At 38.6% G+C, this 13,833-nt stretch overlaps 1 protein-coding gene and 1 long non-coding RNA gene across 12 annotated transcripts in view; one reads left to right on the top strand and one right to left on the bottom strand.

Annotated features, from left to right (window-relative positions):
- The window catches only part of LOC124862796, a 139,885-nt gene that overhangs the window by 46,504 nt on the left and 79,548 nt on the right, over positions 1-13,833 (top strand). The window lies entirely within an intron of this gene.
- Positions 1-13,833, bottom strand: part of LOC124862795 (glutamate receptor ionotropic, NMDA 2C-like) — a 102,905-nt gene that overhangs the window by 35,960 nt on the left and 53,112 nt on the right. Inside the window, exon 5 of the mRNA XM_047356923.1 lies at positions 128-339. Within this exon, the coding sequence (XP_047212879.1) occupies positions 128-339 (212 nt within the window). The remainder of the gene's footprint in view (positions 1-127; positions 340-13,833) is intronic.

The raw sequence follows: 13,833 nt of genomic DNA on the forward strand, positions 1-13,833 counted from the left end.
GTATTTTACGATATTTAATATCTTTTCTAATGGTGAACTCTATAATGCAGTGGCGACAAAACTGCTGCTCTTCTGAAGTACGGATTTCATATAATATTTGTAGAGTTTTTTTTCTCAGTAAGCTTACGCTTCTGTCTTGTTGGACTGTCGTCGGCAAGGTACAGTGTTGCTAACACAAGTACCAGTCACAGGGTCCACTGCTTCTACGATGACAAATGGCCGCTCTTCCAGTGTAGCCACAGTTAGATGTCTGTAATCCGACACCGGCTCCAGGTAGGACCCAAACCGCGGCCACACGGGATATCTCATCTGCAGGATTCCCATCTCATACGTCCCCACCTGCAGGAGTAAAGAGAAGAATGAGGAAGAAATCATGTTCCATCAAACTAGTAATAGTAAAACTGCACAATCCTCTACAATGTTCTTTTTCTGTTTTAAGATTTTTATCCATCCATAGCTGAGCTGTGAGTTGAGCTTTACTTTCCAGAGTCTTTAAGATATTGATTTTAGGTCACATATACAGTATAATTAAACATCTTAATGAAACTCAACTTCTTCTGATTTAACAGTAAGAGGACTTTAATTGGATGTTGAAAGGAATCGAGGATTTATGTAAAAGTCTGATATGTAATCAAGATCTGGAACAAAGTCACTAAGGTTTACTCATTTTAAAGAGCCGTGACCTTGTTAGGAGCTTTTCTTTTAAAGCTGCAGTGGGTAACTTCTGTTAAAATGTATTTTCTTACGTATTTGTTAAAACTGTCACTATGTCCTGACAGAAGGACGCGTTGCTCACACTCCTCCCCCGCACAGTGAGTACCGTCTACAGATTGCTGGTGTGCTGCCTCTATGCTAATGGCGGAGAAACAACGTTGTTAGCAATCTCTGGGGGGGCTGATGGGCCAAGTCCACAGTTTTCTCAGAACTCCTACTGCAGTTTTAAGTCCTTTTTCCCACTGTTTCAATTCAGAAATGTATTTAATACTGATTGCTACACATTCTTTTAAAGTAGCTGGTCCATTAAAAGATATGCAGTGAGTGTTTAAATATAAACAGTTAAATATAAAAATAGTAATAAAGTCAACTGAAGAAACAGACCTACTTCATACGTAGATTGTCAAACACATTCTGTCATAATAACCAGCTTTTACACACTCATCTTTGTATGTAGTGGTGGGAAAGAACCTGGGAAATGATCAGTCATAAAAACTGATGCCTGTTTTCTATGTTTGTTTCTTTTAAAGAGCTCTAACCCTATATCTACTCCCCACTGTTTATGTTTATATAAGAGCAGTAGATGATAGCAGCAGCTTCTTTCCTAGAAGGCATTTGAACTACTAATCTTATGTTTCACCTTGAGATGTGAGATAATCAGTGCAAATGTGAGCTGATTCTGTTATTTAACATTTAAAACTAAGTGACTGCTTCTTTATATGTCAGTAACTTCCTGCAGATAAACAAAGTGTCTGAACAAATTGTTTTTCTGCCAGCATAATCATAATCTCTGCTGTTTATACAGGGAAAAAAAGCAATCCTATCTGAACACTGCAGTGAGTGTAGCTTGTCACAATGAAATGAAAAATGGAACATGGGGAGAGAAGTGCAAATATCTAATTTCTCCTTGGACTCTACAGTTGTTTTTCTCTGCTGCCAATCATATCGACCATTCTTGCGGCTTAGCTGTTGCTCCACTTCCGGGCATTTTGTCAAGTAAATCTGAATTTCAAATGACTGAAATACTTTAGGGTGAAGAAACAGATTTCCTCTGATCCTCAGACGTATTCATTGTTCATTAAAGCAGTAAAAATATCTTTAATTTCATACAGCACACAGCTTAAAATACTGTTGGTTACTTCCAAAGAACAAAAAACAAATACAATCATACAGACATTTCTAGCATTTCTACCATTAAATTAAAATGGCGAACAAGAGAGATAAGTTGCATAAAAAGTTGATCTTTTCCCACAAAAAAATCCATTTTCAGCAGAGAGACGATAATTTCAGGGTCTGTATTCATTACAGATAACCAGCAGAATAGAAGCAGCTTCTTATTGCCTTGCAGTTTAACCAGTTGCCAGATAACAGCTGCGTCAGGACTAATTCTCCTCCCTCTTTGGGGCCTTTTCAGTCTGTTACATTTTCTTTCTGTTCATCTTCCCAATGGATCTTCACAAGTCAATTTGACCTTTTGAACACTTAAAGCACCTGAATGATTTATAGTGAAAACGTACTTTTTAACAGCAACTGCTAGTGATAAGAACATTGCATTAATGCAGGTGTATTGAGTGAAACAGTGATGCATGCAATGTCTGGTGTATACGTTTTGTTTGGCAAGAGCTGGATTAAAACAGGTGATGTATGAATAGAAGGAGCTGGCTGCACAGCAGCATGTTCAGTGAGACGGCTGGAGAAAAAAGCAATCCAAAGGTTGAATTGATTTTCAGCTTGCAGTGAAAATAGGCTCAAGGCAACAGAAAGTTAAGCACAGAAAATAGAGTGCCTTACACATCTTGGGTGGAATTTAGTGAAATGAGCAAAATGTTGTTCTCTAAAGTAGAGATTTTCTTTTTCTAGCTTGAAATGTTTATGTAAAGGTCAGCGAGTTGGAAAAAACAAGTGGAGAATCAGGGAATGACGGTCCAACTTGTTTAAATCTTGCCAGAATTTTAGGTTGTACTTAATTAATCTATATGGTATACCAAACAAACACTACCTGTTTTTTTTTTTTTGTAATTTTCTTTTTATTTTCCTTGCTGATAGTTTAACATATCAAAGCAAATAGCCCATTCCAACAAACGGAAAAACTTGAAAACACCAATGAGAAAAGAAACAAAAACCACACCAAAAAGAAGAGTGAGTAAATAAAAAATACGTTTAACACTCCTCTCTGCAGCTTCTGTACTGCTACCCACCCATTACCCTATTAAGACAGTGTCTCGCCCACAGCCAAAATTGAATAGATTAAAAAATAATCTAAAAGGAGGAAATCAGGAAAATCTCATAGAAATAAACAAAACCCAGACTAAAAATAAAACAATTAAATGTGGTCTACTGAACATCTGAAGATCTCTCTCTTCAAAGACTTTGCTAGTTAGTGACCTGATTTGTGACAATCAGATTGATTTATTTTGCCTCACAGAAACCTGGCTGCAGCAAGAGGATTATGTTACTATAAATGAGTCAACTCCTACTAATTATTAAAATTTTCACATTCCTCGAAATACTGGGCGAGGAGGAGTAGCAACCATCTTTCAGTCTGATTTATTGATTAGTCCCAGACCAATCAATTGCTACAACTCTTTTGAATATTTATTCCTTAGTTTTCCTCATCCAAATTGCAAAGTATTAAAACCACTTCTGTTTGTTGTTTTGTACCGTCCACCAGGCCCTTACTCTCAATTTTTAGATCAGTTTTCAGACCTTTTATCTGATTTAGTGTTAAATACAGATAAAGTTATTATAGTGGGGGATTTTAACAATCATGTTGACACTGAAAGTGATAGCCTAAATATAGCGTTTAATGCTATCTTAGACTCAATTGGCTTCGCTCAAAACATTAACAAACCTACCCACCTTTGTCTTCATTCTCTGGACCTTGTGCTGACATATGGCATTGAGTGTAAAGACATAACAATATTCTCTCATAACCCTGTCCTGTCTGACCATTTCTTAATAACCATTGAGTTTAATTTAACCGAGTACTCCACACCTGAAAGAAAATTTCATTATAGTAGATCAATATCAGGCAATGCTGTAACAACCTTTAAAGAATCTGTTCCACTTTTAATTTCCTCATTATCACAGTTAAACACAGTAGAGGGCAATAATTTTGTTTCTGCCCCTTCACAAATTGATTCTTTTGTTCATAGTGTTTCTTCATCATTGCCTGATGCATTAGACAATGCAGCCCCCTTGAAAAAGAAGGTAATTATTCATAGGAGGCCAGCTCCTTGGTTTAATTCAAAGCTGCATACTTTAAAGCACAATGTTAGAAAATTGGAGAGTAAATGATGCTCTACACACCTAGAGGATTCCTACTTAATCTGGAAAAATAGCCTACTGTTGTATAAAAAGACACTTCGCCAAGCTAGAACAGCTTATTTCTCATCATTAATAGAAGAGAACAAAAATAATCCTAGGTTTCTCTTTAGTACAGTTGCTAAACTTACACAGAGTCATAGCTCTGTTGAGCCATCCATTCCCTTAGCTCTTAGCAGCCATGACTTTATTGGATTCTTCTTAAATAAAATTGATTCTATTAAAAATAAAATCTTTGACATACTCCCGAAGACGATTACTTCATCCTCATCTAGTGAGACAACATTGGAAATAACTGCAGAACCTGATCTGTGTTTGGACTGTTTTGATCCTGTGAAGCTTCCTGAGTTATCAGAAATATTAGCTTCATCTAAACCTTCAACTTGTATGTTAGACCCAATCCCAACCAAATTATTTAAGGAAGTGTTCCCTCTGATTACCAGCCCCATTTTAGATATGATTAATCTATCTTTAGTAAATGGATCAGAACCACAGGCTTTTAATGTAGCTGTAATTAAACCTTTAGTTAAGAAACCTTCGCTTGATCGAGATGACTTGAAAAATGACAGACCTATATCCAATCTTCCATTCTTATCTAAAATTCTTGAGAAAATTGTTGCTAATCAAATGTGTGAGCATTTACACAACAATGACCTGTTTGAAGAGTTTCAGTCAGGTTTCAGAGCTCATCATAGCACTGAAACAGCTCTGCTGAAAGTCACTAATGATATTCTTAAGGCCTCAGATAATGGACTTGTGTCTGTACTTGTCCTCTTAGATCTCAGTGCTGCATTTGATCCAGTCAACCATAATATTCTCTTAAAAAGGCTGGAATATGCTGTAGGGATCAGGGGAACAGCACTAGGCTGGTTTAAATCTCATCTGTCAGACAGATTCCAGTTTGTTCATGTAAATGATAAATCATCTTTAAACTCCAGGGTTAATTGTGGAGTACCACAGGGTTCAGTACTTGGGCCAATTCTCTTTACTATATATATATGCTTCCAATAGGTCAAATTATCAGGCAGCATAGAATACATTTTCACTTTTACGCTGATGATACTCAGCTTTACTTATCCATAAATCCTGATTAACCCAACCAGTTAGATAGACTACAAGCATGTCTTGAAGATATAAAAACTTGGATGACTTTAAATTTTCTGCTTCTAAATTCAGACAAGACAGAAGTTGTCGTCTTTGGACCGGAGTCTTTAAAAAAGAAACTGCTTAGTCAATCACTTAACCTGGATGGCATTAAATTGACCTCTGATAATAAAGTAAAAAACCTTGGTGTTATTTTTGACCAGGACATGTCATTTAAATCCTATATTAAACAAGTTTCTAGGATTTCCTTCTTTCATCTCCAGAACATTGCCAAAATTAGAAATATCCTATCTAGGAGTGACGCTGAAAAACTAGTCCATGCATTTGTTACTTCAAGGCGGGACTATTGTAATTCTTTACTATCAGGATGTCCACAAAATGCAGTTAAAAGCCTTCAGCTGATTCAAAATGCTGCAGCAAGAGTTCTGATGAAAATTAAAAAGAGAGATAATATTTCTCCTATTTTAGCTTCCCTTCATTGGCTCCCTGTTAAATCCAGAATAGAATTTAAAATTCTCCTCCTCACATATAAAGCCCTTAATGATCTATCTCCATCATACATCAGAGATCTGATTGGTCCATATGTTCCTAACAGAGCACTTTGTTCTCAGACTGCAGGTTTACTGGTGGTTCCTAGAGTCTCTAGAAGTAGAATGGGAGGCAGATCCTTTAGTTATCAGGCTCCTCTCCTGTGGAACCAGCTCCCAGTTTTAGTCCGTGAGGCAGACACCCTGTCTACTTTTAAGGCTAGGCTTAAAACTTTCCTTTTTGATAAAGCTTATAGTTAGAGTGGCTTAGGTTATCCTGAGCTATCTTCCTTATTTTTTACCTCCATCTTCTTCCCTCCCTGTTGGTTGGAGTAAGGGGGAGTCAGGTTTAGCCTAAACCGGCTCAGTTATGGTTGAGGTGCAAACACACCCTCCATTTCTGCTACCTGTGTGACCCCTTCGCTTTTCCAATGGTTATAATCAGTCTGACAGAGGGAGGTATCCCAATCCTTGTGGTTTTTAGTATAACAATGGCCATCAGTGGGCTGTAGATGGACAAACTTTATCAGTTTCTTATTTTATTTAGTGCTTCAACACGTGGCCTGTTCTGGGGTGGCTGGGCTCTGGCACTCGGTGGTTTGGTCTGGCCTCCCCGGCGGCCCCGTGCCATTCCAGACCCTTTGTGGGGTGCCTTGAGACGACATTGTTGTAAATAAGCGCTATAAAATAAATAAACTGAAACGGAAACTATCTTTGTAGTTATGCTGCTCTAGGCTCAGGCTGCTGGAGGACATAACGACCACTTTCACCCTCTTCGCTACATTCTCACACTACTCTCCAATTTCGCATTATTTGCTGTTACTTTATGTTCTCTCTTTTCTCTTCCTAGAAGCTACACCTGGCCTGACTCTGTGTCTACCTGTGACACCTTTCTGGAGAGGGGCATCGTCCGTTCTGCTGGCAACAACTTAATGCTCACCCTCTACAGATGATCCACATAGCCCTGTCTTTTAGTGTTTAACCCTTTCTCTCTCCTAGACATGGCTACTGACTGAGCTTTTACTGTAACTAACTATGTGCTCTCTTTCAGACTCTAACCTTGAAAACTGGCTCAGAGTTTATCTGTTCTTTCTTTCTAGGTAAAATGACTAAAGGAGCTACATCCATTAACATTTACTTTTCCTTCCCATAGAAAGTACTCCTGGATCAGTGCTTCTTTGTTCTTTGTGTCTCTGCTCTGTTCTCTCAAACCTCCAGTCGGTCGTGGCAGATGGCTGCTCACACTGAGCCTGGTTCTGGTTCTGCTGGAGGTTTCTTCCTGTTAAAAGGGAGTTTTTCCTCTCCACTGTCGCTACATGCATGCTCAGTATGAAGGATTGCTGCAAAGTCAACACCAGTGACTGTCCACTGTCTCTACATGCTCATCCAGGAGGAGGGAATGCTGCAAGTCACTGACTGGATGCAATCTGCTGGGTTTCCTTAGATAGAAAAACTTTTTATCCAGTTTGAATAAATAACTGAATCTGACTGAACTGTTCAATGGTTAGGATTAATTGGAATGTATGTGCAACATGTGTTGTGAATTGGCGCTATATAAATAAACTGAATTGGAAAAAACAAAAAACAAAAAAAAAAACCATATAAATAAATATATATATATATATATATATATATATATATATAAAAATGGATCAGAAACAATAGAGGCTTAGTTAACAACCAGATACCTTGGTACGAACACTTTACTGTGTCCTAAAATAAGGGTATTAGGTGGGTGGATGTGGTTTTACATGAAGTCCGACCTTACAGGCTTTACATATTCTGACCATTTTGACCAAATCCTATAAAATGTATCTTTTTGTATCCCGAGAGAAAATGTAATATTTTCCTTGATATAAATTTCATGTACAGTAGCAATTCATTCCTCAATGGTAGGTGGTTCCGTTTTCAGCCATCTTCGTGTGATGGCCTTTTTACTGGCTGCAATAAGTAAACCAAATAATTTTTTATCATCTCTATCCAACTTTTGTTGTACATCACCCATATACTATGGAAGCAAATCGTTACCATATTTCAAATGAAAAAGCATTTTCAGAAATGCTTTTTCATTTTAAGAATGTGGCTGCATTATTTGACCCATAAATAAAATTAGTAATCAATCATCCTATTTGCATTTGCATTTTCTTCTTCACGACGGCACATTTTATGCCATAATCAAAAAGAAAACAAAGCAGACATTGCCTTTTCATTTTCGTGGTCTGCCTGCAAAGTACTGCCCAGAACTCAAAATTGCAGCAGAGCTGAGCTCAATTTTTGGCAGTGGCAGGCAGAACTGGTAGTTCCGGTGGCAGGCTGTGGCGGAACTGCCACAACCTGCCACCGAAGCTGCCACCGGAACTACCACAGCCTGCCGCAGGCTGGCAGGGGACTCCACAAGGATGCCAGAAGGTGCCAGACCGGCAATAAAAGCTTGCCAATGCGGTTGCCGCTGTTTTTGTGGAAGCTAATGCTGATTATCGGCAAATGGGATGTCATTATTGTTATAGCTTGTTACCTTTACATAATGATTTCATTATTCATTATTATTTAATAAACAGCTTTAGACCCATAACATAAGGTGATTGTATTTACTTGACATGGAAAATAAATAGCACTATGTGTATGTGTGACGTGTTGAAAGGATGACGAAGATTTATTGCACAAACAGCCGGTATATTATAGAACACGAGCGGCTATTCTGAATTGTCACTCACAGAAAAATATGAATAAATGCTTAAAAACACGCTGGATGTCCCAGGCCATAAAGCTGCTACCGGAACTGCCAGTTCAGCCTGCCACTGCCACAAATGAGCTCGGCCCTGCTGCAATTCAATCAATGTAATGCACTGCAGACGTGCACAGCGCCCCCTACCGAACAAGATGGGTAGCTCGGTCAGCAGGGAGCTGAGGAAGAGCGGCTGCTGACGTCACTCTGCTGCGCCCGCCGCTCGGAATGCTTTTTTGTTTTCGAGTTCTGGGCAGGACTTTGCAGGCGGACCACGAAAACGAAAAAGCAATGTCTGCTTTGTTTTCTTTTTGATTATGGCATAAAATGTGAAGTCATGAAGAAGAAAATGCAAATGCAAATAGGATGATTGATTACTAATTTTATTTATGGGTCAAATAATGCAGCCACATTCTTAAAATGAAAAAGCATTTCTGGAAATGCTTTTTCATTTTCAATTTTTACATTTCAAATTGAAATTTGGTATCTATTTGCTGGGGTACATTTTGAAAAATAAATCTCAAATGTCTTTTTCTTTTTCATTTTAATTAAGTGAAAGAATGAGCAGTCTTGAAGAAGAAAATTACAATGTAAATAGGATGATTGATAACTAATTTCATTTATGAGTCAAACAATGCAGCCACATTCTTAAAATGAAAAAGCATTTCTGAAAATGCTTTTTCATTTGAAATATGGTAAGGATTTGCTTCCATAATATACACAGTGATACATTAAAAGGAATCTTAACTCCAAAAACATGCTGTACATGACAGCGTACCTCCTTCCAGAAGTGTCTAATAACCTGGCAGCCCCAAAACAGATGTTAATGTGTGGCTCCCCCAGTCCCACACAGTCTCCAACATAAATCTCAACTGCCCAGATGTCTTTTCTGGATTGGTGTGATGAAAAACCTCATAATGTTCTTCCAGCAAAACTCCCGCCATACATTTGATGCCGTGAAGGTCCGCTGAAGTTAGCATATGTTTTCCCAAGTGTCAGTTGAGATCAGTTCCTTTAATTCAGCCTCCCACCTCTTCTTGATGTAATCAGTACTCCCTTGTTTTGAAAGCTGAATTCCATTGTACAATCTGGAAATCACTTTTTTACACTGTCCCAGACTCATAAATGATCGGAAGACCTCCAGAAATCCAGCATTGCTATCACTCAAGGGTTGTTTCAGAATTTGGTTAAAATAATGTCTGACTTGAAGGTATCTATAGAAGTCAGCTTTTTCTAAACCATACTCTATTTGTAAAGCTTCAAAACTTTTAAATGACCCTTTGTGAAGAAATGAATTGTAGCACGTGATGCCCCTAAAAGACCACCTCTTAAATCCGTCATCACTTTTGTTGGGTTTAAAATCAGAATCGTAGCCGCACCATCTCAACATTCTGGATGCGACTTCTAGTTAACATATTTTAATTAAGCTTTTTAGGGGGTAAAATAGACAGTCCAATAGGGGGTCTTCTGAAGCCCTCAGTTCACTCTGGAGTTTATCATCTGTCAGGAGGGCCATTATTGGAATACCCCTCACAGTGGTACCTTCCAATTCCTTCCAACCTGATGTATAGGATGCTGAACCAATACAAACTAGTGGCCTCATCTGGGCGGCGTAATAGTAATCCCGTAGACATGGGCCTCCCATGTCTACGGGATTTTCTTTCCTCAACTGTAGTGTTTTGTATTTGATCCTAGCTCTTTTCCCTTGCCATAGATATCTAGAAATTAACCTATCCCAATCCTGAAATTGTTTGGGAGGTATTTCAGTGGAAGGCTTCAGTGGAAGGCATTGAAAATAATAGAGTATGCGTCGGAGAACATTCATTTGAATTGACTCTATCCTAGAGCTCAAGTTCAGAAAGGGAATTATACTTCACCTTTGGAGGTCGGATTTTATGCTTGACATTAGTGGCCGATGGTTAACCTCAAACATCTGAGAATTGTCTTTGTGTAGTTTAATCCCGAAATACCTAATATAGTCACTACTCCATTTCCATTTATATTCATTTTTCAGTTCTTTTGTTGGGTTAAAATTAAATGTTAGCGCCTGAGTTTTATTTATATTAATCTTATGCCCAGAGTACTGACCATACTCTACCAACATATTCATTAGTTTTGGGAGTGTTTGAGCAGGTTGTGTTAAGGCTATTAAAAGATCATCTGCAAACAAGGCTAATTTTTGCTCTCCATTTAAAGTCATTACTCCCTTTATGTCAGGTCCCTGTCGAATCCACTGGGCCAAAGCTTCAATGAATAGGGCGAAGAGGAGTGGCAGCATCCATGTCTTGTTCCTCTATGCAGACAAAAGGAGTCTGTCAAGTCCCAATTGATTTTGATACGGGCTTTTGGTTTATCATATAGTGCTTTTAGCGTATTGATAATGGTATTATGGAAGTTACATTTTTTGAGAACTTTATACAGAAAAAACCATCTCACCGAGTCAAACGCCTTTTCTGCGTCCAAACTGATTATCAAAGAATAGTTTTTTTTGCGTTTTTATCTCCTTCATGATGAGCATTGTTTTCCTAAGATAATATTAGGCTTGTCTTTGTTTAACGAAACCTGTTTGATTGTTGTGTATTAACTTCGGTAATATGTACTCTGGTCTCTTTGATAAAATAGATGTGAATAATTTGTAATTAATGTTTAGAACACTTACAGGTCTGTAGTTTCCACATTTTGATTCATCCTTTCCCTCTTTAGGAATAACAGAAATGATTGCCTCTCTCCATGAGGGGGGAATTTCATTCTTTTCCATCACCCAATTGAACACCCTGACCAGAGTTGGGATTAAGAGGTCTTGCATGGATTTGTACCACTCAGGGGTGAAGCCGTCTGGTCCTGGAGATCCCCCCCCCCAATCTCTTGATTGCTTCTTTTACCTCCTCATAGGTTATCTTGCCTGTTAATTGATTATTCTGGTTATCTGTAACCTTAGGCAGGTGTTTTATCGACTTGTCGATCATCTGCTGCTTGAGTTTGAATGTATAGGTGTTCATAAAACTGTTGGAAACATTGTTTAATTCCTTCAGGACTTGTTTCTAACTGTTTTGTTGAGGGGTTTCGTATTTTATGAACATTTCTGTCTGCCTGTTGCTTTCTTAATTTGTATGCTAGGAGCCTTAGTGATTTCCCACCTGTCTCGTAGTAACGTTGCTTAGTCAATAGAAGCTTTTTTCTGTATTTCAACATTATTTATTTCATCTATTTCTCTTTACATCTAAAATGTTTGTCTTAATTTCTTTTTTCAAAGTTAATGAGTGTTTGTTTTGTAGTTTTTTCAATTCTTCTTCCAGTTCTTTGAACCTCTTCTGTCTAGATTTTTTCTCATAAGAACAAATTGATATCATCCTGCCTCTTGTCACAGCTTTTAACGCATCCCACAGTATTGGTGGTGTCACTTCCCCATTATCATTAAGATCTAAGTAGGATCCAATTTCAAATTGCAGTTTTTCTTTAATTGTACCGTTATTTAGAATATTTGAGTTAATCTTCCAGGAAGTGAATTTCCTTTTGCTCTCTAGGTTAACTGTCAGAATCAAAAGGAAATGGTCTGACAATGTATTAGAACCTACTTCGCATTTTACAAGTCTATGTAAAACTTTCCCAAAGATAAAGAAATAGTCTATCCGAGAATAAACATTGTGGCTTGGTGAATAATGAGTAAAGACCTGTGAACTGGGATTTAACTCCCTCTACACATCTACTATTTCCGCTTCATTCATTAGAGTTTTAATTTTTTTTGCTGTTGTTACTTGTATCAAGTTTACCATTGGATGAATTGTTTTTTGGGTTCAGTCTGATATTAAAATCAACCCCACTTATTAGGAACCCATGGCAATTTGTTATCATCAGTTCACAGATGGATCTATAAAAAATCCAGTTGCTACCCAGAGGAACGTAAACATTTAGCAAATTAACCTCAATATCATCAATTTTGCCTTTAACCAAAACAAATGTACCCTCTTTGTCCTAATGTTTAGAAATATATTCAAAGTTTACTGTTCTAGAAATAAGAATCACCACCCCCCTTCACCTCCCAGAACCATGTGAGGAAAAGTAGACATATTTATTTAGTTTTGCATGCTCAGCATCATCAAGGTGCGTTTTTTGCAAGAAAGCTTTTTGATTTGGTCTCTTTTTAATTTTGATAGTATTTTTCCTCTCTTAATTGGGTTGAGTACCCCATTGATGTTAAAGGAAGCCACTTTAATTGTTCTATTCAGCTTTGTAAACCTACCCACCACTTCACCCCAGATTTGAGTAAGCCTCATGCTAAAAAAAATAATTTAACAAGTAACACATGAACCAACTTCGAACAAAGTATATTCAGTTCAACTCCCAATGTAGGGGTCTGTAAACCTAGACCCTATTGAGCATCCCGGAAGACGCTCTAAGGGAAGATCCCTCTTCATGTCCTTGGTGTGAGGGGCCCTTATTGGATGCGTGATGAAGGTGAACCCAAACCTGACTGCTCAGTAGATCTGTATTTCAGTGGGACATCCGAGGCCTAAAATAAAACTCACCTCTCAGATATGACCATAACCAGTCTGAGGGGGAGGGAGTTAAAACAAAACCCACAAAGTGGAATAACCGCAGATTGGATGGATTGCACAGCTACAGCTTTCCGCATACTGATTTGCAGATGGAGCGGATGGTGGTTGCCTGAAAGCTCTCAACCTCTCCTTATAGCTGTCATCTCGACTGGAGGTTGTTGTTTTCCTCTTTGTGCGCCTATCCGCTTTCCTCCAGGTTAGCCTTCGGATCTGTTCCACCTGCTGTTCTGGGGGCCTGACGATCCTCACCTCGTAGCCTCTGGTCGCCATGTCCTCCGTAGCTTCCTCAATGGAGTCATTGATGTTAGTCTGGCTGGATAGAGCGTGTGGAATAGGACTTTGTTCTCTTTCAGCACTTTGCGGACCTCTGCATATTCTCTCCTCTTCTGAAGGATCAGGTGAAGGTAGTCATGGTCCATCTTAATTAGGTTTTCATTCCATCTAAATCCTTTTCTCTGCCAAGCTTTACGGAGGATTGTTTCTTTCGTTTTAAAACTCAGAAACTTTACTATAATGGAGCGAGGTGGCGTGTTTTTGGGTGGGCGAGGCTCCAGTGAGCGATGCGCTTGTTCAATGTGGAGGTCAGTCATATCGCCGGTGAGTTTCAGCCCATCGTGGAGGAGGCTTTCTATGAACGCCGCCACCGTAGCGCATTCATTCTCGGCTCCCTCTGAAACACAGAAAATCCTTACGTTTTCCCGCCTCGATCGGCTCTCTAACTCCATTAGCTTGTCTTCTAGCTGTATGTTTAGCTTTAACATGTCAGTCAGAACCTCTTCTGTGTTCAGAGTTCTGTCCTCTAGTTTTCCAATACGCTCTTCCGCCTCACTCAGGCTATTGTTTACCTTGGCGATTTCTTCTTTTATCATTCGAAATCCTTTTA

This window comes from Girardinichthys multiradiatus, chromosome X (assembly GCF_021462225.1).
Source record: "Girardinichthys multiradiatus isolate DD_20200921_A chromosome X, DD_fGirMul_XY1, whole genome shotgun sequence".
Taxonomy (NCBI): Eukaryota; Metazoa; Chordata; class Actinopteri; order Cyprinodontiformes; family Goodeidae; genus Girardinichthys; species Girardinichthys multiradiatus.